Here is a 24524-nt window from a genome sequence, read left to right as displayed (position 1 = left end):
AAAAGATGTGGGGAAAGAACTGCTAATGGCTGGAGATGTAGGGAAAGAACTGCTAATGGCGGGAATTAAAAGAAAAAACTGAAGAATTGAGTAGCTGCTCCCTTAACACACACCAAACTGATCAACCCTAGGTTCACTGTGACATCTTTAGAGTCCAAATACATCCATAACACAGAGACTCTTGGAGAGCAGAGCTAAATGAAAATAATGAAATCAAAAGTCACAAAAATATACTCAAATGAGAAGTCATTTATTCCATAGTGATTCAGTTCAAATTGCTTTGTCACTAAGAAATATAAAGCTCATGTATACAAATACTAAAAAAATGCCCAGTACATAGTATACATAGACTATATTTTAAGTTAATTTTAAATAAAAGMCATTAAAATTGCCTTGAGTAAAATGGCTGCAATTTTATCTGACATTGAGAACTAAAAGAACATTGTATCTACAGCAGAATAATGCAAGAAGTGGCCATGAATCTGTACATTTCTTAATCCCCTAACAATTTTGTGGACTTGACGACTACTAATTGAAATAAATACTTCAAAATAGTCCAAAGCCACTGAAAAAAAAAAGCTTTACAATGGTGCTTTATTTCATCAATATCTTCTCATTGTAGAGCAAAGCCAAAAATACCAGTTACCTAGTATTAACCTCATACATTCTGAGAAGACAAAAAATGAAATCATGTTGCTGGCAGAGATCTCAAACGTTTCTAAAACATAAGGCATGCAAGGTATTCTAACCAGGTTCATACCCAGATTCCTGTAAGAATCAAAATAGTAAGCCTGAATTCAGTAACTCATGCTATTTTTAAGAAATAATTGGAGGTGGAAGAAAAATTAAAGACTCGGGCATGCAGGRGAGGAAATGAAAAGTTCAAGAGTTGAGAAAACCTCACAGTTGGACTATGCTCCACTCAATCTACAGGCAAGAAGCACATTGCTGTGTGTATGTAGCACATTTCMTCTGGTTCTCCCAATAAAGGTGTGCAGCAGCACTGCAGTAACTTTCACACACAAAAAGGGAGATTTGCAAAAAAATCCATGCACAAACTTCCTATTTTCCCTAACAAAATAATTATTTGTAAAATGTATGGATTCTCACATGTTCTGCATACTTCTTTGGCTACTAAAAAACTGAAGTTCTTTTAAATCAACCACTGGAATCTGGAGTAACAGTGAATCACGTGGCACACCCACTTCTCAGTCCTTATGCATGGCATAATAGAGGAGGTCTCATGACAGCTGCAAGGTTAGAGGCTCAGATACAGCCCTGTAGATTCTATTCACACAGAGCAATCATGAGTGGTTTTTAATATGTGCCATGTAAAACACTGACCTGATCCACCCATTCATAACACAAGTTCAAAAAAATAGGGAATTTGACTTCAGTCTGAAGATAGTTTTTGTAACATCACCTGCTGATAAACTTGATTAATTCCTGTTGCGCAGATTAGAAGTTATACTGATAAATAATACATTCTTTCTTCCACACATCTCCCTTAACAACAGTGATTGAAATGCAAGTTATCATCAACTGACATAGAATAGAGAAGTGTCAGAAAATGTCTATGTGGGTTTTTAGAAACAGTTGCAAAACACTTTATTTACATCTTTATTTTATGTCCAGTTGCAACATCACACATGAATTAGTCTTGCTATTCTTCCCAGTACCATTCCTTTGACAACAAAATAAAGTAAGGAATTTTTATCACTGAAATAGTCTGTGGCACGTATATATATATAAAAAGAAATTTAAAACCCCACAAAAATTATGGCAGCGAAATACTGAAAATGTTATTTTAATTCCAGAAAAACTAAGAAATGGAATTTAGCAGTATCCTGAACACCTGTATCTTTGTCTTTATGTGAAAATACCATCATACATTACTGTCTATAAAGAGTATATTCTATAGGGTAATTATCAAGATCCACAGAAATGTTCTAATTCTGATACAGATTTTTTTTTTACATTATGAGGACAGAAGGGGTTAAAAAATTTATTATCCTTGCAATAAAATCAGACAAAACAATGATTTTCATTGTTTTGGAAAAGAGCTTTGGAGTTGTTAGAACAGAATGTAGAAAGAAGAAGCAGTTTTAACTTTCCAAAATGGAGAACAGCTAAAAAGGCAGTTATTTAGACTAAGATTATTCTGAACATTTTCACCTCTTAAAACAGTCAATGTGGGGAGAAAAGGAAGTATAGCTTTCCTGAGTTTCCAGCTGTTCAGAAAGCTACTAAATTAAAAGCTCTGTATTACAACAATAGGAGTAAGTGACTTTAAAATAATTTTTTTCCTCAGGGTAATTATAGGAAGATTCAGGCTAATTTTATCTGCTTTACATTTGGATGCTAATATTTTAGCAGCCTCATTAGAACCCATCATTTCTATATGGGTGTAAAAAAGTCACTTCTTACTGAGACTTCCTGAGACTTCTAGACTTCTGTCCTTATATATCCTCCTATAATACCTATTTAAGGATGAACTTCTTTAAAAAACCAACAACCCTAAAAGGTGGCCACATGAGTCAAGCCTACTCCAAGACTCTCCTGAGCTGGACACCAGCCACTCCTGACTGATTGGAAACACTAAACACCTCCACCAGCAGTCCCCTTTCTCAGACACCCAAATAACTGAGCAAGAACATTGGAAGATGATGGGTTTCCTCCGCTTTCATTTAATGTTTCAATGTAGCATGACACGTTTTAGAGAGAAACAGAAGGCAAACACAGACTTGCAATGCTTGAGATCTGAGAAAAGTCTAATGAGCTAGTCATGATGTATTCAGATGTTATTTTTAACGGAAGACTCATGCTTTAAAACATGACTGTTAAATTGGCAGCTTTGCTTTCAACAGATCTGCAGACTCCAAGGATTTAACTGTTTTCAGCATGACAGCCATAGTCCAAGCAAGGGGTACTAAAAAAATATTTGGACATTAAAGCTGATACAAGTCACAAAAAAAAGTTCCAGACTATAGGTAAATCAATATTCCAAATATATGTATTCTGACAAATTTACCATGTTTTTTGTCTCAGTGCCTAAAGGAACAACTCAAATTAAAGAATTCTTACTAATTTAAATTTCTCTCCTGAAATAAGATACCACACATCCATGGTATGGTTATGTCTGTCCTTTTCATCTTCCTGCTGTCTTCGGCTCATACCACACATGATGCTTGCTTCTGCATATCACAATTGCCCACAAAAATCTGTTTTGCCCACTGTTCCTTGTCAGTGCAGCCCTAATACAGAAGAAAGTCAAAACAGATTATCCTTCCCTATGTATAGGACAAGCTAAGACATCTATCAAAGGACATATTCTTTTCTCTCAAAAAAAAATTACAATTTTTTTTCATGTCAATTTTGCTAACCAAAAGAATGATCAAGTTAAAAAATGAAAGTCAAAGTATGCTGGGAAAATAGAGCTGCATTTGCTCAGTAAGTTTTCATCACCAATGATGGCAAAAATATCCATTTGGTACCCAAATGCTGATAGTGTTAGCAAAAGAAAACTCCARTGGGAAGAGTTGTAACAAACTAGGCACTTCAATCCAAAGAAAGAAGTAACTAATATCTTCTCATGGCTGGTCTTTGTCAGCCTAAACTACTGAAAAAGCTTCACTCAACTGGCCTATTCTCCAAAAATCCAAATTAAATGAAAGGGACTTTTCCATAAGTGGTGTCATCACAAGAAAAAATACAATACATTTACTAGATTTGAGTTTTTTTGATTGGCTGGTTTTAACCAAGTAACTCCAAAACTGAACTAGGCCTCTGCTTTTGAATAGGTCTCATCATGAATGTCAAATTAAATAATTAAAAAAAAAAACCAAAAAACAAAAAAAAACCAATTTATTTTGATTTTTGATATTGTTCAAATTCTGAACCCAAAGCTGAAGTATTTGATACATACGGGCTGCCAGAAGTAATTTCAAGTTATTATTTGGCAATGCTTTTTATTSTTATTTTAGACTTGCCCAAAATACAGCTGCATTTTTCAGAAACTCCTATCTAACCACTACATTTCAAAATATACCACTAACTACAACAACTTCAAGTGTTCTGCAAGATGCAACAGCTAACTCAGCCCTGCTTAGGATTTTGAGCATGAGAAAGTGAAGACCATGTGGGAATAAGATGTATTTATTCATCTAATCAGATATTTTGGAATGCTTCAGACTCTCTCTGGGTACAATATCAAAATGCAGCACACTTTAGCTCACCATTACAAAAGGAGAAGGGGCACACAGATCATGGTTAATTAATAGCTCCTTAATGGGGTATAAAAGCACAAGAGATAAAAAAAGGTATATAGGAAACAGAAAATAGTTTATAGTCATCACAGTTTGGGATTTTTTTAATAGCAAACCATCTCCTTGCTTCACATTTTAATTAGATGGGGCCACATTTTCTACTGCCAAAATAGGTATGACTTCACTAATCTTGTGAAACTTCTATGTTTATCCAACACTTTCACACTTTTATAGGATATTGAGTTTATCACACCGCAAATAGTGTTAGATATCTGTTGCGTCCTTCACATTTTCTTAGACCTTCACTGTCAGTTTCATCATTAAATTAATGGCATTGTTTGTGTTAACTCTAATGTAAGAACTGCTCCTCTAAGAAACAACGCTCAGAGACACAATTTTTCCTTCAGATCTCACAAACCCCTCACAGAATACAATCAAAATCAACTGAATATATTCAACCAGAGCACATAGACAGAATGCTCTTGGTATCAGAAGATTCTACAAAAATGTCCTTCACCAGCCTATATACCTGGATGCATTCAGTAGCTCCTTTCCAGAACACCATCAGTTGGCACATAAGTGAGGACATTTCACTTCTATAGAGATCAGATGAAAGCAAAAAGATTAACAGATTATCATGGCACACTTTAATACCAGAATCCTAACTGCAATAGAGGTAAGCGCTTATGAAGCACACCAGAATTTTATAATTACACCATGTGATTGGATATCAAGTAACATACAACTTTTTCTAAATGAAAGACGAGGAATGTAGGAAACTACCTCTGATGAAGGGTTTGTTTTTTTCTTTAACTTGAGTTACAAACAAATTCCTTGCTATTTATTTCAAACAGATGTGCCTCGGTGCAAGACAAATTTTTTTGAGAAAAACGCTCTGGAATGAACATTTTCTCTGAAGTGGAAAGTTTGGTAATTTTTTCCCACCAATATGAAAGAGATGCTTGGGTGAAAGTGAAGGAAAAACAATCCTTTATTTAACAAATAAGGTGCTCACAGGACATGGAAAAAAAACCCCAAAAAACAATGAACTCTTGGATACTGAAACTCCAGAAATTCACTGTCTCAGAAAAAAACAACTAAAGAGAGTTCACATAGCAACTCGGGCAAACAAATGGAAACCTGGTAAACCTCTGGTGCTAGTCCTCTCTTCACAGAAGATGAAGCTGGTGGGCTTGGTGTACTTTCTCCTGCCGGCTCAGCTCCTCCAAAGTCTGGGGTGGAGATGAAGAGGTCCCTCATTTTCCCTGCAGGTCCCCARTCAGCCAGTGCCCGTCTCAGACCAAAGCCAAGCTGGCATTCCAAAAGAAAGCCACAGGAGCTGCTGAAGAATGGCCACCGCAGTCCAGGGAAAACATTTTGCCCAAGCTAACACCAAACTCCWAGCTAGCTAAGAGGCAACTATATTACACCCTAATGCCTGGCCCATGCACTGTCTGTGCCCGGCAGCCCACCTTAAACCCAGCCCCCACTGCCTTTCCACCGCTGTTGCCGCTCTTTCCGGGCCTGCTGTAAAGCCAAATGTGTCCCCCACATTTCAGGACATAAAAGCAGATAATTACAGGAATACAATGCTATCATAAAATCAACCCAGGACAAGATGCAATGTAACTGTATACATGCATAGAGACTTAAATAAATATAATATTGTTGAAATTATGAGATAATATGTAAATTTCTAAAACATTTTAACTTTCATTTGTAAATTAAAAAAAAAAAAATTACTGTATTGAAACTCCCTATTGGCAGTAGAGCCAAGCATGTTATTCCCAGAACATTACAGAATATTAATCACAACATTATCAGACTCACCAGTTGTTATAGAGACACTTTATTTGTCATATACCATATGACAGATGTTTCATGGAAACATAAAATGGTTTGGGTTGAAAGGAGGCCTTAAAAATTATCTAGCTCTAAATCCTCCACCATGGGCAGGGGCACCTTCCACTAGACCAGGTTGCTTAGAGACCCATCCAACCTGAATTTGAACACTTCCGAGGGATCGGATATGCAAAGCTTTTTTAAGCAACCCGTTACAGTTCCTCACTATACTCACAGAACAGCCACATCTTTCTCCAGTCTAAAGAACTGATTAGCAACAATAACTTCCYACTCTTCCTGTTAAGCTTCACCAAATCTTTCAGAATATTATCTTCCCTCYGCATAGCTTGAATTAATTAAAACCTCCTATCTGACGTCATCATCTAGTTTCACAGCTAATTAAAACACGTAAAATAGCATGGGGATTACTTCAAACGAATCAACAGATCATTTAAATAAAAGTATGTACTTTACTTTCCATTAGAAAATTTTCATCTAGAAAATCTAGTATCTAACTTTTTCTGAAATATTTTAAATGAATCACATCTCAGAGAGTACAAAAGCATTCATTAGGTTAAACATGGTTTAAAACTGTGGTAATTATTTTTGGATTTCCTCTGCAGTAAGGATGCTAATTTGAATAACTGGTGGTACAAGTAAGACAAATAAGGAAAATGAGAGAGTAATGTGTTATTGCTTCAGCTGCAACTTGCTAGCATACCTTTCCAATTAAATACAAAGCTCATGTATATTCTTCGTTTATTCATGYACTGCAAAACTGTATTTTTTCCCATGTCTTTTTGCAATATTGTTACCACCATCATTCTTTAAGGTGACAAAAGAAAAAGCAAGTAACCCTGAATGACTACTGTTTCTATACCGCTTTCTGCTTCCCTCCAGTTTTCGGCCCTTTCACTCTTCTAAAGGCAAATCAATTGAAATTTCCGCTTCAAAAGCGAAAGTACCCATTCCTTACTCAACATTTTCTATATAACACCAAGCTGTCAAATGAGGTCCCATTTGATACATGAAATGTAAAGGCACTCTATTGTGTATGTTTGAAGAACGAATAAAAAGTGACACTTTTTGTTTTCCTAAACAGCAAGAACAGATTTTTAAACCAACATGCAGAAATATATTTGAATGACTTTCAACCACCTCAGTGGCAGCCTAGTTCTATATTAATACACCACATTGACATTTTACTATATGCTACATATAAGTAATGTAGTAATTTACAAAAGGCTATCAGTGTTGACCAAAAACTAAGCGAAAGTATTTTTAAAAGAGAAACTATTATGCATTTATGTGACCAAGGCCTGTGTAAGAATATTTATTTTGTCTGGAGTAAGAACAGCAAAAAGTAAAAGTAAGTAGTGCAAACTTCTCTCCCTCGTTTTATTTTCACTGTAAAAAATAATCTTCTTGGCAATAACACAGGCATGAATTTAAATCTGAGGAATCACATGGTGATGGATCCTGTTTCAGATTAATTTCAAATAAAGTCTGTAGTAAGTATCTCAGATTAAAACATTTCTCAAAGAAAATATAACCTGCATTTTCAACAGCAGATAAAAACTTACCTTATTACAAAGTCATGGCTATCAATCTCTTTACCACAACCACTCTTCAGAAGGATGCCAGAATTCCCAACAACTGCACAGGTTTTGAATCGACGATTTTTCATTGGTGAAACTTCAGGGAGAAGGCTGTGCAAATCTTGAGAAATGTTTAGAGTGCGACGTCTGTCCAGTACATAATGAATTACATCTCCTGGCCTGAAGCTGCTTTTGACCACCGAGACATCTCTTTCAGCATCCAAGAACTGAAGAATATTTTTTCTGCATTGACAGGAAAAATACACAGATAAAACGCAACACTCCYTGCTCAAATGGAGTCTACCTAACAGACTCTGCAAGGGATGCAACAAAAAGCAGAGGGTAGTCCTTCTAGGGCCATTTCACACGCTCTGAGATGGACTTAGAGTAAAGCTGTTAGGACAGAGTTCAGACTGTGGTTACAATGTGACACATAAATACTACAGAAATAAATCGTAATGACTTTTACACAAAAAGGCACCAAAAGACTAAGGGAAGGTAACTGGAAATTTGCAAGCAAACTGTGTTTGACTATCTTCACAGAATTCTGGAATTAGACTTTTTAATAAAAGACCATGGTAGTTTTCACAAAAACACTGTTAAATACATGAAGTATTTATGATTCAGGAAAGGTCATCTCTTACAAATAAGCTTAGTTCAGGAAYGGCCATGTTTTCCTTATAGATTCTTATTTTACCATAAGAGTAATATATTCACTTTAGCATAAACTTCCTATTAATTTATTGAAATCTAACTAAAGCTCTCTTAATTAACTTGATATGAGAACACCCACAGTCTTTTCTACCAATTTGAAAAAATCAGCTTAAAACTTACTGCAAATTAAACTATGGCAGCTCAGAGTCCAGTCAAGCTGTTAGCTGAGCCCAAAATCACTTATAAACTCATCATCACTTTGAAACATTTATTGTCTTTTCTGCAATTAATTGTTTAAACTGTTAGACAGGTTCAGGCACACGTGACCAAAATATGAGGGTTTAATAAGTTACCATGGATCAAGTGAACTATGATGATTAAACAGCAGTATACTTSCGGTCACCTGCAAATAACTGATGAATAATGTTTGCTTTTATGTCAGCTGGAGAAGTCAAGCCACGGTATCTGTGGGGCTTATGGGGCCATCAAGATAATTTGCCCAAGTGACAGTAAAGCAGCTCAAATTTGCTTCTATTTGCAAAAGTTACCATTGGTGATGGAGAGCAGTGGGTCATCTGCTTTTGGTGTTGAAGAATGCTGAGACCGTTCTGACTCATCAAACCCAAACATTCAATTCTATTCTATTTAGTGAAGAACAGTCTTCCTGAGAGAAAATGTCACTGGTGAGAATGCAGCACACAGAGCCACTCATAGAARTTCATGATAAACCAACAGTGACAGTGCTGGTAATTTAAGCAAAGCTGCTCAACTGATACTTCTGGCTGTCAATCACTTCACAGTATAAAAACCCAGGCCCTCTTTTTAATGGCAGAGAATTCTGACACATCCCTCCTGGATGTGTGTGTGCAGCTTCCTAGCTTGAGTGGGAATCCACTTCAAGGTTACTCCTTAAGACCGAGTAAAAGAGACTTCCCCACAGCACTRGTATGGGCAAGTGCCATCCATTTCTACTGAATTACTTTGCTAGCTTTAATCCTGTTGCCTCAACATGGCTTGAGTAAATAATGCACTATGCTAGAAGTTATACCTGTACCATGTATTAAATAAGAATAATCTTTAAGTCTAGAAATTATCCTTATGATCATCAATAAATAATTTATTTTAGTAATGTAAGTATATTTGGTTTGCCATCCTTAATCCTGTGGGACAGAGTTGCACAAAGGTTCAACTGCACTTGCACAATTCTTTAAACATCAACTGTTCACTAAGATTGGAGCTAAGATTGGATCAAACCACACCTTGACGCCTCTCTGAGCTGGACTTAAGCATGGAAGGGGTTTAGAAAGCAAGTTTTGTACCTCCTTATTCAGTGGGAGGGATTTTCTAATAAACTCTGTCCAAAGCTTCCATTCTGGCCATGACGGGTATGGACTGGGATCCAAAAACTGGCACACTTTCAACATATAAGTTCGAAAGAGATACTTAGTGACTGGAATGCAATGACTAGTGGCTGCAATGACTAATATCTGCACTGTCAGTATTGAGCAGTTTTCAGTACACTGATACCTATGGATTATGTCAAAGTGACAAGATGCTTATGAGGCCTTAATTGAAAACTTCCGATAAACTTTTTTCTTATTCTATAATCAATATAGACTGTAACAGCTTTTTACATACTATTAATATACAATGTAACAGCTTTCAATATATTATCAATAATAGCCTTTTCATATACTGTTATAAGTTTTTATATAGGGTATTAGCAACATACAGTGCACCAGCTGGATGTAATCCAGCCAGCTGGATTAGTATGTGGACACGCAAAATTGCCAAGGAGCATAAATCAGAAAAAGTAGACAGGTAGACGCTATAACAAGGAACAGTAGAGAGCACTAATGAGAACTTGGCAGAGACACAAGAGAGTCAGCTGAAAACTGAGAAATGAAGACCTGGAGAACTAGAAAAAAAAAACCATAAATATCACAACRGCACATGCCCTGAAGTCCACCATGATGAAGATGATGGTATCTCATTAYTGGGAGACCCCCACGACCACCAAATTGAGGATGACTTATGCGTACTTGCAGAACTGTGATATCAGAATCGTGTATTCCTGTACCCATATATGATGGTGGGTGTAGTGATGACGGTAATGTTACACCATGCTTATTGTATAAATAACTGCCAATTTGAAGCAAAGGCAGATGGGTTAGGAGTGAACCCCCTCACCTCCAGCGCTACACCAGCATTGCAATAAACGAATACCTGCTCTATAGAAGCCAGTCTATGGAGTTTTATTTCTAGGCCTTTTTCAGGCATCAACACCCTTGATACAAAAAGCTGAAAAACTCTCCAGGCCAGAGCTGCAGAAGCCATTGAGAGCTGAGGATTGCAAGTGAGCAAAGCTTTACAAGCTCGTAAAGCTTGTGTCCATCTGTGAAGCAGCTATGTTTGTGAAGAGAGATCACATCTGAACCAAGTACAGCACTCTTATGGAACAGACAGGGAGTGCTGAGCTGAGGCAGAGTGTTTAGTACATCATAATTCTACTAGAAACTTTTGCCTCTGCAAGTCTGACAAGACAAGGAAAACAATAAATTTTTCACTATTGTCAGTAGGTAAGGCGGAATTAAAAACAAAATAGATTCTATTTTGAATCTAGGAGAATTGACTAGGAGAATGTTATTTTTGCATAGTAAGCTTTTAAAGCAGAACTTCCTTAGAGCACATCAAAGCAGGAAATGATAACTAGCGATGTCACTCTAGCAGTTGTAACACTTAGCCACAGCCATAAAGGGGAAATAATCTCCCACAAATTAGAAGCAATGAACTATAGAAACACACATGCTCACTAGCCAGCTCTTGTGTTCCTACCTCCAGAAAAAAGAGTGTATCTGAATCCTGCAAACAACCACACAGAATACTCACCATGGAACTAATCTTATAAGCCATACAGAAAGTGAAACAAAAGAAAAATGGTTTAAGTAATTCCTCTCATTTCCTAAACTAGGCCAGAAAAAAAAAAGGGAAAGAATATCTGGAATGTCTTTGGGCTATCTGTTACAGCTGTCACGTATGGGCTATCTATTACAGCTGAATGAAACAGCATCAGAGAAGGCAATTTATGCTGAGGAACATGAGAGACTCAGAAAAACAAAGGATAGACAATGTTATTGTCTGCAGCTTTTCGTAAGGCCAGGCAAGGCCAGGCATTACTGCAAAAGGAAGACAAAGACTCAACTCTGGCCTTCAAATTTAATACTTTAAATACCCTTGTGTTTGATACCTTAACTTTGTGGGTACTCTGCAACAGATAGATCAACTTCTACAAAACAAAAAACAGCAACAAAGAAGGAACTAGAAGTATTAAAAATTACTTCAACTATTTATTACCTAGGAAGAGAAATACTACAGCTGGTGCTGTAAAGGACAATATGAATTCATCAAAAACTAAGAATAACACCAGCCAAGCCATCCAGAGACTGGAGTCTCATGTACTCTGACTTGAGAAGGGATGACAAATGAGTCTCAAAACCTCCCAAAATTAGGAGAAATGTACAGAAACCAGATTCCAAATACAAAAAGTCCCACAATCACCACAAGATTTGCTTTAGTCCCTGACACCTAAAAAAAATTGGCCTAAAAATATCCATGTTAGCCAAAAAAAGCAACAATGAACACAGTATCTTACGTATTATTTTAAAAAGTAGGAGGAAGGTAGTGAATTTATGCAAAAAGTGCCAAAAAATGTAATAGCACCTTGGCTTCCATTATTAATTTGGAATTAATTTATATTCAAAATCCATTTATCTACACGATTACGAAAGTCCTGCAAAAAATTAATGTGGATGGATCTCAATCAGAATCAGATAAACAACCACTTACATAACACAGCTGAAATCTCCAAAATGTCTAAGCAATTTATTTTTCAACAGAATGTTGAGATGGGCAGAAGTCACTAATCTTTTTATTTTCTCACATATTTAAAAATCTTTGCTTATCTGAAGCTGTCATTAGCATATTCAATTAAATGTACACACAGGATTTACAGTACACAACAGAATCCTCATGTAAGAAACATACTATAATGTTAACATTAAATTATTTTTTATTGATTCATCTTACTGTATCCAGGTATTTTTAACACTGAAAGAAATATRATAAAGAATACAGAGTTCATGCTATTGTTTGAAGTTTCTCTTGCTACTGACTCAACTGTATCATGGGGATAACAATACTTCCCATTTTCACATACATGACACATACTGAGCATACGAGTGACTCAAGTCAATCTTGATGCTAATAATAACTTGTTTAAACCTCTATTCTGTCCCACAAAGAGCACTAAAAATAGCACAACAAGGTTATTCTGATTAAACAGACATGACAAAATAATGACAAGTAAGTGCTAATCCTCTTCAAGCTGCATATTAAATTCAAAAGTGAGCTCAATACCAGCAAGGGAAAAAAAGAGCATGTTTTTTAGCAAAAGTTAAAGAAAAGGTGTTCTGCAACCTTGAGCTAAAATGTGTAAACATTTTCACTGAGGTGGTCCCCAAATTTTCTTACAACAATTAAAACTACAGCTACAAAACTACTTTTGTAGCCAGGTGACACTGATGTAACTCACCCTTAATTGTAGCTGCTTGTAACATGTTCACACGACTCACAAAAACAGGGTCATAATCTGTGGATGAGCTAGGGTTTTTCTTTGATAAACAGAAACACATCTCCATAATTTCAGTACCAACTGAAACTCCCAGTTATTTGATATAGTTCATGCAGATAATAATGTCTCTGAATAGCTTTCCAMATGTTAAAACTATGTATTGCTCTGGGGTAATATGGTGACATTTTTCTACTAAGATGCATTTTCCTAGTTTTATTTGGTGCTGTGGTCTTTGTACTGCAAAACTATTAGATAATCTCAAAATATTCTTTATCTGCCTCAGAATTCTGTGAATTAAAGAAATAAAACAAACAAYTGGAAGATTTGACTTTTAAGATTGTCTAAAAATAGATATATTTTTATATTCTCAAGAAAACTGAAGTATGACCACCAATGCTTTTCCTGAGAAAAGTAATTTCTTTAGAGGAAGGTAGAGCTGTAAATCCTTGCTACTGGACTTGACTGGACGACAGCCTCTGAAATACATCCTCAGTGACTAGYAGGGCTCAATCAATAGCAATCACATTATGGAACAGAGATGGACTAAGTGTTTACTTGACCCTCTCTGCGTCCACTGAAGATGTGCCTTTAGCTACATGCCCACCAGCCCATGTTTATCTAATATGTTCCTAATAATCCCTGTGGTGGGAACTTGACAACTTCTCCATGCACCTTTGTCAGTGTTTCCCTAGCCTTACTGGAAGCACAGTATTCTCAGACCTTTCCCACAGCAGCTGAAGCTACTCTTGTTCCTAACACCTTGCCAGGTGTACGGAACAGATTAGACCTTATTCTTGGCAATATCCTTCATTTAGCTGAATATGAGTCACTTAACTTTTCTTTAAACTTTTATTTTTCAGCTGGGCAGGTATGTTGTAGATTTCTGATCCCTCTTCTTGATCTCCTGCAACTTTATCTGACAGACCTTTACAAACAACTTCATTTTCTAACCCTTGCAAGTCCTGACTCTGCTTTGCACTCTGCAGTTCAAAAGCACAAGGTGGCTCTCAGCCTAGATAAAACATGCTTTTTTGACAGGTAAATTAATTTAATTTAAAAAAAACCCAAACATAAAAGAACAAACACTGTGGCAACAAGCCTGCCCTTGTACATGACTAGAGTTCCAGCTCCTGTTGGTTTCTTAAGGAGGCAGTAGGGATCACAGGTATTTACACCTGTGCTGGGTTTTGCTTAAGTCTGAAACTAAGTTTTAAATAAAGTTTTTTCAGGAAAGCAATATTAAGAATCATAGAACAGTTTGGGTTGGAAGGGGACTTGAAAGATCATCTAGTTCAACCAGTAATTTGGACTTGATAAAAACATACCTAACTACAAATAGCCCTGTAAAGATTCCTGGGAGCTCCTACTGATGTAGCACACACACAAAAGTGCTGAAATACAAGAGAGTGGGCATGCAAACACAAAACAGGCTTTTAAAAAGTGTACTACTCAAATCCTGCTTATCACAGAAGGTCATCCATATACCATCTTTTTATGAAGATAAGCAAGGTAGAGTAAGATTGATTGGCAAGCAAAAATCTCCTGAGGTTTATTATGACTAAACCAGACCAAAGAGCCTTGGTTTCTGTGCCTTTGACATAAAAAATATCACACGGAAACAGTGCACATGGTTCCAGAACATTGCTACAAAAGCATCTGAGCAATTGTAGTGCTCCATTGCTGCTTCCGTATTTACTGCTTGCACTTCTGGGATGTATCATAGCTCTTTCACACTAATTTATAATACAAACAGTGATAATAATCTGAATCATTTGAAGGAAGAAGATGCCTTTTTTCCTTTTTTTTTTCATCTTTAGATGCTGCTAACATCTCAGACTTTTCTGACAGGAAATATTCTGTTACATTGCAGGCATAAATACATTCCCAATGTACTTTTCAAAACTTTTGCCTTCCTGCAATCTGTAATCTTCTCCTGCTCCTTTCAACATAACTCCCCATAATTAATCACAAGTAAGTGGAATAAACATCTGACTGTGGTACATTCCACACCAATCACAGATACCCTGTCATCAGCCCTGTGTGGAAGGCTTCCCCAGACAGGTTTGTAACACCTCAGCAACATCAACATCCCTACTTTCAGGAACTATGGCGTTCAGTACAAATAAAGTCTTCTTATTTCCACAGCTATAACAAAAACCTTCACATTGCTACATACAGCTGAAAAGACTTAAGACATAAAACCTTAAGTCCTTAAATAGATGGTGGACTCCTTTCTTCATGACTGAAATAATTCTGATAGAAATGGAGCCAAGAAAGTACTCTTTTCCTTTGTCAGGGATTATCAATTCTTCTTCAAAGTTGCCAGCAATGAGAAGGTAGTATCAGTCGCAAAAAAAATCACCTTCCCACTAGACCTTCTCTGATTGTCAAAGCAGCACATTTCTCTGTCTGAAGTAATTAGTAATATCCATAATTTCCACCTCAATCACAGAAAGTCTAGCTCTTTCTTCTTGTGCCTGCTTAGCACCTCCAAAGGGCTGCTGCTCTCCCAAGAAGGTTGCTACGTTCCACAGACTGCCTTTTCTGGCTGCAAAGCCCTAGAGCACCAGAAATCCAGTGGAAGCTTTCCATCCTTTCATGGAATCCCGATAAAGGTGCTTCATCAATCATATATTCCTATCTGAGCCAGGCCTTGCCAAGAATTCCTAAGGCTTTTGAGGCTGTTATGCACATCACTCACTTGAGCAAAAATAAGATGGCCAGAGATAATGTCCACAAAGGCAACAAAGCAATAGAAAAGTGTCATATCCTAGATGCCAATCAACAAGATTCTACATATCACTGGTCAACAGTCCTTGCACAGAGCAAAACTCTCTCAAATATTTTCTATATCTGCAAATTGCTGAAGTGGATGGCGAGCTGATCTAAGACACAAAAGCAGCTGTCATTTATGGGTGACTGTAAGTTTTATGAAATACCTTTATGCAGTACATTAATGGCTTCACAAATTATTTCTCCACTGCTTAGAACTGATAACATTTTATAGATTATTCAAGAGGCACTACCTTTTTTTGTTTCTCTCTCACCTTTACTTCCTACGGTCAACCTCACACCACATGAACACCAACCACTGTTCACATTAACAGCTGCAATAAAAGACTACAAATCATCTCCATGGTCTACACAGTGCATGAAACATATTCTGGAAGGCTCACTTGTTAGTTAAACCACAAGAATCCTGCAGGAATTTCCTCAACACATTTGAAGTTAGTCTCGATATGTGTGTAAGTTTAAAAACAGAGCTAAAACACTTAATTACTGCTGCAACATGGAAGAAAGGTGTATAACAAACCAATTGTAAAAGTGAGAGAATACACATAATTAAGTCAGCACCAGACTGAAGGACATATCATAAGCCATTGCATGTGGCTTCCTCACGAGAAAAGCATGCCTTCGTCACTGCTGAGAACCATAACTGAATGTGCTATGCATGCTAGCAAAGAGGATTTCTAGAAAGACTATCGCTGGCTAGTAGCACCGACCCTTTTTCACAGACTAAACTAGATTGGAAAAGACCTTTGAGATCATCAAGTCCCACCTGTGACCCAACATTACCTTCTCAACTAAACATGGCACTAAGTGCCTCATCAAGTCTTTTTTTAAACACCCCCAGGTGACTCTACCAACTCCCTGGGCTGCCCATTCCAATGCCAAATCACTCCTTCTGTGAAGAATTTTTTCCTAATGTATAGCCTAAACTTCTGGTGCAGCTTGAGGCTGTGTCCTCTTGTCCTSTTGCTGGTTACCTGGGAGAAGAGACCAACCCCCACCTGCTACCTGCTCCTTTCAGGCACTTGTAGAGAGTGATAACATCTCCTCGCAGCCTCCTTTTCTCCAGACTAAACAACCCCAGCTCCCTCAGCAGCTCTTCATGTGTTCTAGACCCTTCAGCTCTGTTGTCCTTCTCTGGACCCATCCGAGCACCTCAATATCCCCCCTAAATTGAGGGGCCCAGAACTGGACACAGTACTTAAGATGTGGCCTCACCAGTGCTGRGTTACAGGGGAAGAATCACTTCCCTGGTCCTGCTGGCCACACTATTCCTGACACAGGCCAGGTTTTATTTGCCTTCTTGGTCACCTAGGCACCCTGYCAGCTCATGTTCAATCGGTTGCCAACCAGCACCCCCAGGCCCCTTTCTGACTTGACCACTCTGCCCCCAGCCTGTAGCTGTGGAGGGAGTTGTTAGAACCAGTGTTATAGCCAAACCTAGGACCTGGACTTGTTAAACCCCGTATTTGGAGAGTAAGGTTTTCATTTATAGAGTTAATGTCAACTTTTGGCATTAAGTCACACCAATCTAAAATATTTTACTAGTTCACACCTATTCCTTGTCCCAGTGTTCATGAAGGCAGCCATTTCTTCCCAAAACAAGACACTGGCAAAGTGGATTTCTAAATAACCTCAACTTTATGCTCTCTATGGTACAGAAAATCTTACAACAATACAGTGGAACCTCTATTGCRAGTACTTAAGCCAGTGTACAAGATACACTCTTTTCTTCACTCTGCTAATAAGACAAAAAAGTAAATACTTTCCTGCACAATATTTTAAAATCCCCACATATCACAATGCTTCTTAAGTACACAATACTAATTAAATGAGAGAAATTTCCCTGTGGACAATAATAAAGAAAAAAGTTCTTTTGAAACATACGGATTTAGATTGAGAAGATATATATGTATTAACAGGTTGAAAGAAAACTAAAGCATTCTTTACTGTTTTATCTCTTTGTCTGAATGATATATCTTGCATTTGAAACAGGTGGAAAATTAGCATCACCCAAGATTCATTTTCTCTCTTAATTTTAAACAAAAAGTTATTGTAATATTTTTTTCGTTTCTGTTGATTGTCTTGAGCAGCAAGCTGTATTGGTTTAAAATGGTTCTGAAACATGATACTCAATTTTTCAGTAAAATGACTGAGAATAAGTATCATTTCTACTTATGAGTCACTCTAAGTGACATCTAAGTCACATCATTTCCAAATCAGTTTACTTGACAAGTAGAAAAAGCAGTTTTCTCCCAAGTTTCAGATCCATAACCTAAGATACATACATTTCTGAACTACCTAGATCTTCTACATATTTTGGAATTGGGGACATAAAATAGCAGGCATTAAAAAAATACCTAAATTCCTCATTCGGAGAAGCCATGCTTTAATATGTGGAAACAATGCATGTTCAAGGGGCGTGTAAACTGTCCTTCAATTTAAAAAAAATAATAAAAGTAAGAAATTATAAAAGCAGAATTGGTAATTCCAAAAACCCACATTTAAATTAGCTCAAATTTGTATTCAAAATCTTAATATTCAGAAAATCAAGTCTAATTTGCTATAGGAATGTTGCTAAAAATAGTTACTTCCCTCACTTTTCATAGWATGTGACACTCCTAGTCCTCCACACTGACAATCCATGCCCCATATGCTTCTCTCACAGGCCGCCTTCCTGATGAAGATAGGGAAGATATGACACAACACACTCAAGAGACATCTGCTTGCTAGTCCATCTGGCCTCAAGGTGCAGAGATCCACTGTAAATATTAAGACACATCAGAACTACCACTCACTTCAACTCTGTGTCTGGGTTGCCTCCTCACCGCGTGCCAAAGGCATTTTTGGCTTTTCTGACTTCAAGAATTGAAACTGTCTAAGACACTGTCTTAGACACTGTCACTGTCTGACCCCGATATCTGGACCAGCCACAACTGGATTCATAGCTCTTGAAGATTCAGCTATTGACTCCTGCATCTGAGCTGTATAAGCTCCCTCTGCAGACAAAGGAGAAAAATTGGTATGCTCATGGTACTTTCACTTGTTTTACTTCAAACCTCTTGGATGAGAGAAAATCATGTYCTAAAAGTGCCAGTTTATCACCACTGACTGTGGAAGAGTTCTAGACAATCAGGTTAAATATGGACATGCAAAATGTAGACACTGATTGCACACGTCTGACAGTTACAGCCAGATTCCTATGAAGGATGACTTGACTTTGAAGCCTAATGTTATGTAGGTTGCATTTAACACTGAAACCTAAATAGATACAGTAAAAAAACATCCACCTGCAAATGTATATCAAATTACTGTTTTACAGACCAGAGGAACTATAAAGCAACATGAATGAAAATAATTACAGGCAATGTGAAATTAATTGCTTTCTATTTAAGACACTCACCTTATTTCCATCACCAAAGAAGAATTGATTTTCCAGTTTTCTACAGCGTGCTGGAAGATTGAGGAACCATCTTTTCGAATTACCTTATCAGAGTTATTGATCATTGCTCTACTCAAACTCAGTTCACCATCTCTGCAATGCAACATAGAAAACACACAATTATGCCAAGACTAACTTCAGTTTAAGTAATTTACATCCCAAGCATCAGTAATATATCCTTTTATTCAAAACAAAAACAAGCAATGGTCTCTCAGCTTTCTAAAGAAAACAAACTGTAACTGGAAAAAACCTATGCTACAGCTATCTATAACAGTTGAAATATATAAATGACGAACTTAAATATATTTATATTTGTAATGGAACAGATATAACATGAACTACAATAAACTCCAAACTGTGAATCTGGACAAAACTTCAGTATGTTTGTGTTAAATCTGAAGACCTTGCCCAGCATTTGCTCATAATCTGTAATACTGGCTTAATAGATTTCTTTGGACTCCTGTTGATGCTTAAGACTTTTATGCACAGAATTCTGGAGTTTAATGGCATACAAAATACAAAATTTCCCCAATACTACCTGAAACTTTTGCACGCACACATCCAAACCACCCCAGTTGTCTTATTCTGTCCATTGTTCTCATAATCATAACTTTTTTGCAAGGTAACCTTAAAAAAATATAGTAAGCTTTTGGTGATGACCACTGAACACCTGATGAGCTACACAGGTTGCAGTGTATTATTAGCCAACAGGATCACATAAATGAAACAGAGAACCCCACACACTGCAAGCACAACTTAAGGCGTTAGGACTAAAATCAATTTTTATCTTCATATCTTTCCATTATCATCCATACTGCTCCCTTTTAGATGCCAGAGCAATGTTCAGCTGAATTCAAACACAGCTGTTAATCAGAAATATATCAAAGTTGTGAGGTATAGCAATCTACCACACAGAATGTCTTGTAACTCAGCAGCCTTGTAATTCAGGAGTGTACAGGAAAATAATATACAGAMATCTGTTTATGTGTTACATAAGCATGCTCTGAAATATTGCCAAATAACAATAACTTAACTTGGAAATAGAATATCTGATTACAGCCCTTCAACCAACAAAATGGGAAAGCTGAGACAGTAAGCTTTCCATGAATTGCTGAGTCATGTTTTTCAGTGGCTGTAAATTCTTAGGACAATTGGATCACTGCCCTTAGTAAGAAATATAGCAACTTTACTGCTGTATATATAAAGCAGTAATATTTGGTAAATCATACAACAGACTGAACTTAAGTTAATCTGCAATGGACATAAACTAAGCTAAATTAACAAAACTGGTAACATGTAGTAATTTCTAAAAAGTGCTGTTACCACACAAATCCTGTTACTAACAAAGCAGTATCATACACTTCATCAAAACCACCTGCGTTACTTGCAGCCCCCTTTCTCCCTCATCTCCACACCCACACCCTGCAGCCCTGATTATCAGCTGATGTAGAGGTAAGGCTGGCACCTATCGAAAACCTACAATCTTAGGTACAAGACCTGAACACAAATTACTTGCTTGAAGGCATGGGAGGATGCTGTAGAAGTCTCTAAATTCAATAGCCAGAAGTCAGCTGATACTTTTTGTTATATTAAAATTTTTCATTCCCTAAAATATTTCCAAAATGATTATAATAATCCTAATAACACATATATTCCTTGCATACATTTTCTAGATGCATTGAGTGCATGCATCTAAAAAAAAATTACCAAATGACATCCAGGTAAAGTTCTCAGTCTTAAGATACTTCAAAACTGTCTTTAGTTTATTCTGCGTTAAATTTTATTTAATAGACACTTGAACAATGAAATATGACAAAACGTAGCAACAAAATACATTGCCAACACTTACAGAACCATAATATTTGAAATATGGTTGATTTCCATATTCACCATTTACAACTGCTGTTGAGTTTCCTAGATCTTACATAAAAACAATGTTAAATTATATTCTTATGAGCTGAAAGAAGGACCTAGGCACTTTGTGTTCAAGTACTACTACGAACACAAATGTGCTCATTTGCATCCTCCTCTCTCTTTTATTGGTATTGTTTTAATTTTCACTTAAAGCAATATAAAATAAACTAATATACAAAAATCAAAACTTTCTCCAGGCAATTCTTCATTGTGTAAGTGACTAAAAGAAATTTGAATTTTTTACCTTCTAGAATCACTGCAAATCCTCTCTGATGTAAATGAAGCAGCTGTCATACTCTAACAGCTGCTTAAAGCTGACAGTTTTAGCCTTCACTTTGAATTACCTTGCATTAGTGACCAGACCAATACAGTAAGACTCTCTCTTCTCCTGAACATAGTTCACTAAATAAAGTAACTGTCCTCAAGAAAATTCCATATCAGTAGGAGATGTTACTGCTTAAGAAGCCCTATACTGCATATAACATGCATGTCTCATTACTTGCTTAACCTTTAAAGGGACATTACTGTCTATGTGAAGCAGGGCACACTTTCCTGTGAGAGCACACAGCACATAGTTTAAAATTTATCACATAATTTGTAACTGCATATAGTCAATCCGTTTTGGATTGTCTATGATTTACCTCTGGTAAATCCTAGAATAAACATAAAATGCGTCCGTAACTTCTGAAAGTAAAGTATCTCATGAAAAACTAACTTTGCTTCCCACATGGCAGTTCAAAAATAACCCAACATCCTGAACCCCTAATTCAGGAGAAAGACAAGGGAAATATCAATAGGGGCAGCAGTTACTAGCAATACAATTTTAGGGTATTTTTTTCTGCTTCATACAGTAGTAAATGAGATGACAGGATGTGAAGAGAAATTATATTTCAACAGTGAAAGTGAGTAGCACCATACTGTACCAGAAGTCTCACTGATAGCAAAGAAATACAGATATCACAAAATGACCTGTCAGAAGTATAAAACAGTTGTATTTAAAAAGGTTTATTAGAAACATACATATTTATAACTAAACACATTTCTTTAATATTAAAATAACAGTTCATTTTAGCAAGTTTTAAATTGTGTCAAACAATGTGCAAAAAGCTGAAAGGTGTTCCTCGAAAGTTCTTCGCAAACTTATAAAAAGTAATTTCTGAATTATTTCATCAGTTCCCTCGAGTCTGAGAGGAAGGAACACACACTAAAAAATCATGGGTATTAATGACAATTCTCCCTCACACATTCATTTTCCTGTGTTTTCACACAACTGTAACCCCAAAATTTTAAACTTCTGTACATCTCCTAAGAATACAGATAGCTTTGTGGTAAAATCCAGGGTTATACCCAGGCTGAACRTGAGAAAGAGATACCAGTAAGTTAAATCTTGAATAACAATGGAAGCCAACATTGCACACACATGGCACTCGGAAGGTGTCAGGCTCTCAGGAGGCTGTCCAGCCGTGCCCAATTCCCGCACCAATCTTCCAGGGAAGTGAGATGCCCTTTCTCCCTTTARCTCCGGGGCCAAGTAGCCTGTAATTGTCTCAGCTTCCTCCAGGCCTGTAAAGGCATGTACAACCCCCTTAAGCTTCGTCCTTAAATTAAGGCAAGGGCTTACACGAGAAGGCAAAATTCCTCTGTGAAAGCATTCTCCCCACAGTCGACTTGCACTGGCAAACAGAAKATGTGAGCCCCTACTTAGCTTTTGCTGATTTAATTAAACGACCAAGCAATTAATGCACTGTTCCGGTGAAAACAAAACCTTTCACACGTCCAAGAAAAAAACATTCTGGCTGAAAACCAAATACCTCCACAGAATAGCTACAAGTTGGGAGAAAAATAAGGAATGCAGGCATTCACGTAAACAAAGAGAAAGCTGAGATGCAAACAGAAAAATGGCAAGGACTCTTTTCGTTTTGAGTAGAAGTCAAGGCAGCAAAGCACATAACAAAAAGTCTCAGCAAGGGACCAGAGTTTCCAGTGGAGGAAGCTCGAGAGCTAACAGATGACCCAGACTCTCTCAGACGAAGAATCCTTAAGGAACAACCAAGTCAAGAAGAGCTCCCAGGCAAACTTCAAAGACGGAAGCAGGCAGTCACCTGCGTCTCGGCGCGCTTGCCTGCGAAAGGTCACCAAGGCAGGAACCGAGGCACAATACGTTTCGACAGCTGTCACCGCTACCTCCAGCCGCCCCGGCCGCCGGGGCAGCAGCGGACAGGTGAAATTTCCCAGGAGCGCCCCATTACTGAGGCTGAGAAGCAACCTCATCAGCAGGGCAGCCTCCCGTCCTTCCCCGTGCACTCGCACCCACCCCGCGGCCGCCGAGCCCCGGAAGCAAGCCCCACCCGCCACCCGTCCCGCACCGGCATCCGCGCCCGCCAGAGAGAGCGCCGAGCTGCGCTGGCACGGCAGGCTGAGAGTCACGGCCCCAGCGGTGCCGAACCACCTGACGACCCAGGCGGGCTCACGGAGGAGACCTCATGCAGGCAACACAGCCCCACCGCCCCCTCGGAACACCCTCCCGGCTCGGTGCCCCGCAATTACCCGGCGAGAGCTGCCTCCTGGCGCTCCTCGGTCCTCGCTATTTCCTTCGTCTTATAGAAGATGAGAAGCAGGCTTATGGTGCACACAGTCCATCTCTTCCTGACGGAACGCATGTCTTCTGCAAAACGCGGGCCTCCTCCCCTTCTTCCTTTGTTTGTCAGGGGTGTGCGGGAAACAACTCCATACGTGGTACGAATTGCTAAAAACACAGCGCTCTAATTTTTTTTTGTTATTTTCCCTTCAGAATAATCACAGAAGATAAAATAAAACCAGACAGGCGCAGATGCTGGGGATTCTTTGACGTTTAGTTTGTCTCTTTTTCGCCCTGCCCTGCCAGGCAGCCGGGCTTGCAGGGGATGACTCGTTCGCCTCGGCCGGGGAAACCAATCCGCCGCGCCAGGCAGCGTGTAGCCGACTACCTCTCAGCGACTCCCATCCACGTTTCTCCCCACTGCGGCGCCGCTCGGCCACAGGCCCAGCCAGGGCCGCCCTCGCCGCGGCGGGGCTGGGGCGGGCAGTGCGCGACCAATGCGCGCAGGGTGGGCGAGGCCTCGGCGCGGGGCGGAGCCAGCGGGAGGGGCGGCATCGGCGGTGCGAGATGGGGGTGGCTGGGATCCCTGGCGGCTCCGCTTGGTTTGGGGAAGGCGTGGTTTCTTCGCCTGGCTCACGTCGGTTGTGCCTATGTCGCCTCCGGGTGTCTGAAAGTTAGGGCGAGGGACCGCCAACGCTGTGCCGCTGAAAAAGAATACACTTGCTTTTCAGAGAAGGATGAAGGGTTTTGTTCATTGTGGTTTTTTTGTTCATGTATTTTTTTTGTCCTCTCTACCCCTACGGATGGTTGT

At 38.3% G+C, this 24524-nt stretch overlaps 1 protein-coding gene across 2 annotated transcripts in view; it reads right to left on the bottom strand.

Moving 5' to 3' along the window:
* Positions 1 to 24185, bottom strand: part of ST8SIA4 (ST8 alpha-N-acetyl-neuraminide alpha-2,8-sialyltransferase 4) — a 52056-nt gene extending 27871 nt beyond the window's left edge. The window contains exons 1-3 of one of the 2 annotated variants that reach the window (XM_057384026.1): positions 23683 to 24185; positions 19183 to 19314; positions 7691 to 7948 (exon numbers count right to left, since the gene is read on the bottom strand). In XM_057384026.1, the coding sequence (XP_057240009.1) occupies positions 7691 to 7948; positions 19183 to 19314; positions 23683 to 23795 (503 nt within the window). In that variant the 5' untranslated portion in view covers positions 23796 to 24185. Of the gene's footprint in view, positions 1 to 7690; positions 7949 to 19182; positions 19315 to 23237; positions 23458 to 23682 lie in introns of those variants that run through there. The other variant, XM_057384027.1, reaches the window with a different exon arrangement.
* Positions 24186 to 24524: the final 339 nt, after the last annotated feature.

Source organism: Malurus melanocephalus, unplaced genomic scaffold (genome assembly GCF_030028575.1).
Source record: "Malurus melanocephalus ecotype Western Australia unplaced genomic scaffold, MMel_1.1 scaffold_679, whole genome shotgun sequence".
Classification (NCBI taxonomy): domain Eukaryota; kingdom Metazoa; phylum Chordata; class Aves; order Passeriformes; family Maluridae; genus Malurus; species Malurus melanocephalus.
The sequence above is the reverse complement of the archived record's forward strand: the minus strand, read 5'-3'. Positions and strand labels throughout refer to the sequence as shown.